The sequence below is a fragment of the Rosa rugosa genome, chromosome 3 (genome assembly GCF_958449725.1).
Source record: "Rosa rugosa chromosome 3, drRosRugo1.1, whole genome shotgun sequence".
Lineage (NCBI taxonomy): Eukaryota > Viridiplantae > Streptophyta > Magnoliopsida > Rosales > Rosaceae > Rosa > Rosa rugosa.
In genome coordinates, this window is record NC_084822.1 from 9,982,985 (window position 1) to 9,985,456 (window position 2,472).

The following is a 2,472-nucleotide window of genomic DNA, read 5'->3' on the forward strand; positions in this document are numbered from 1 at the left end:
CTCGAGTTCCGGCGAGCTAGCACAGCGTTTCCTGGCTTCGGTGGGTGGCGGAACTTCTGGGTTTTGCTCCTCGTTGCTTGCTGAGTCAGGCGGCGGCGTCGTTGTGGCGAGGTGATGACCGGAAATCAGAGGAGGCCAAGGAGCAGTGGCGTCGCTGCTTCGAGGAACCCGTGCGGAGGCTGGAGGCGATGCATGTCGACGGTGAGACTCGGGCTTGGGTCGGTTTTGGGTGCGGCGTCGATTGGTGGTGGCGGTAACAAGAGCTGGTGGCCGGAGATGGAGTTTCCGGCGCTGGCAGAGGGAGAAGGTGAGAATGAGAGAGTGAGGTCGGGGAGAGAGAGGGTGCGGCCGAGAGTGAGGGAGAAAATGAGAGTTTAGATGTTAGGGTTTTCCACTTTTCCTATTTATACCCATGAGTGTGGAATGACGGTTTCACCCTTAAGACAAATTACGGAACTCTCCTAGCTTACTGCTTTCCGTTTTTGGGCTCGTAATCTTTCTTTTCTTCGTTTTTCATCGAGAACTTCCTAAATTATTTCTCGACTTCGTCCTAGGCCCAAACCCGATCTCGTGAAAATCCAAAATCCAAAACTTTGTTACAACTCAATTTATCATCTTCGAAAATTCAACAAACTGTCGCCTCACTAAACTTCTGTAACCTTCTGGCCCAAAACGAAGGACTCTGGCCCAAACTTAAATCATAAGGCCCAATAGGTGGTCTTGACACCAAAACAATTTCCAAAATCGATTTCTTCATTTAAATCACCTTTTAAAAATTAAACAAAATTTACGGGGGCTCACATAAAGATTCTGAACTTGAGCTTTAATGGAACCTGATTCCATTTATCTTAAAAAAAAAAAAAATAATAATAATAATAATAATAATAATAATTCTGAACCTGAGCTCTCTGGCCATTACGATTTGGGTTCAATGCTCATATTCTGTCAGCTTACCAGTCAACAAAAGTGTCCGCTAAATTTTATTTTAACACAAACTTTAATATATATGACACCTTAATTATAAAAGCTTGCGTAGGTAAGTACATTATCACTGAGACTCTAATTAAACCTTAACATAAGCACGTACGTGTGCAACTACTACAGCAATTATTAAACATTAGCTTAACTTGGTTTCAGGTTCAGCGCATACATATATATCCCAGTTTTTGCACACTAATTTTTTTTTTTTTTTTTTTTGTGGCAATTATCTTTTCTACTTGTTTGGAACCCACACAAGGTTTCCACTAGGCAAGAAGTGACAAATAGGAAGTGTTCCCGGCTTTATTTTGAGGGCCTGGAAAGCAAAATGCTTGTTGTTCCATGTTCTTGTATCAGTGTGGCAAACAGCTACTGCTTCAGCTTTAGTTCCATCAGCACCCACCAAAGGAACCACGTAAGCCCTAGTTGAGTGAATTTCATGGCAGTAAAAAACCGCATACACGTACTTCTGCTTGTGACAAACCACTGACCTGTCTCCAATTCGCTGCACAGCTCCCTTTCCAATCTTATATTCCTGTTTGTTTTCGTTTTCGACCTCTGTGGAATGCACCTGCACGTATTTACCGAGCTTCGAAACGGTAAAATCGACCAAGGATTCCAACGACGTGGCGCAGTACTTGTCTTCCCCTTTGATGCTTGGAGCCTCGCAGTCTTCGATCGTCTGTTTGATCACTTCTGCTTCCACGGAGTTGGGTTTCACCGCAAAGTGGTTGAGAATCTGCGGCAGCTTGTTCGTCGAAAAGGGTATGGACTTGGCGACTTTACGAGGCAAGATCTCGGCGGCAACTGTGGTTTTGGGGAAGTGCAGGGTCATCTTCTTCCCCAGTCGCAGATCCTTTTCTAAAAAGAAAGTAGTCACATCTGGCTCGACTTGGATTTTTCCGGAGGCGGCCTCGGCATAGCTATCTTTACCAATAGTTGGAAATGCAGATCCGGAAACTAGCAAGGTGTTGATGTTTAGATCGTCCTTGCTGAACCCAGTGTATCTACTTTTCCCTTCGATCCAGTTGTCTGTACGTGTCAACAACAAAGAAAGCATTAATATTCGACATTTACAGTGCATTAATGTATCATTACATTCAAAGATATATTAATTACCCGGATGTAGAAGTTCTTGTAGGGTTTTGGGTATCGCAGTTTTTGGGAAAGCTGACTGCCAGTAAGAACCCCATGATACATCATTAGAGGCATAGCTTCTTCCCAACAGTGCTAATGCGACCTGCAGCCACAAAATTACGGTATGTAAAGGTTAGTTTGTGTTTGGACGATCAGATATAGTTTTAAGCACCAAGTCTTGCTCAGTAAAAACATACATAGAGAAAAGCGCAGACGGAAACGAGGCGAAAGTACTCCATGCTAATATATAAAGGAGGTTGATAACTTAAAAAGTAGCCGACCGCTATAAGGTTGGGGTAGTGAGAAATGAAGTGGAGTGAGCTACTACTTATATATTGAATTCCAATAATAATGACA

At 43.2% G+C, this 2,472-nt stretch overlaps 1 protein-coding gene across 1 annotated transcript; it reads right to left on the reverse strand.

Annotated features, from left to right (window-relative positions):
• Nucleotides 1–957: 957 nt before the first annotated feature.
• LOC133736944 (BURP domain-containing protein 3-like) lies at nt 958–2,472 on the reverse strand. Its single transcript, XM_062164559.1, has 3 exons — nt 2,313–2,472; nt 2,098–2,218; nt 958–2,010 (listed from the first exon to the last, which is right to left on the reverse strand). The coding sequence occupies exons 1-3, from the start codon at nt 2,352–2,354 to the stop codon at nt 1,214–1,216; spliced, it is 960 nt and encodes a 319-aa protein (XP_062020543.1). The 5' UTR covers nt 2,355–2,472; the 3' UTR covers nt 958–1,213.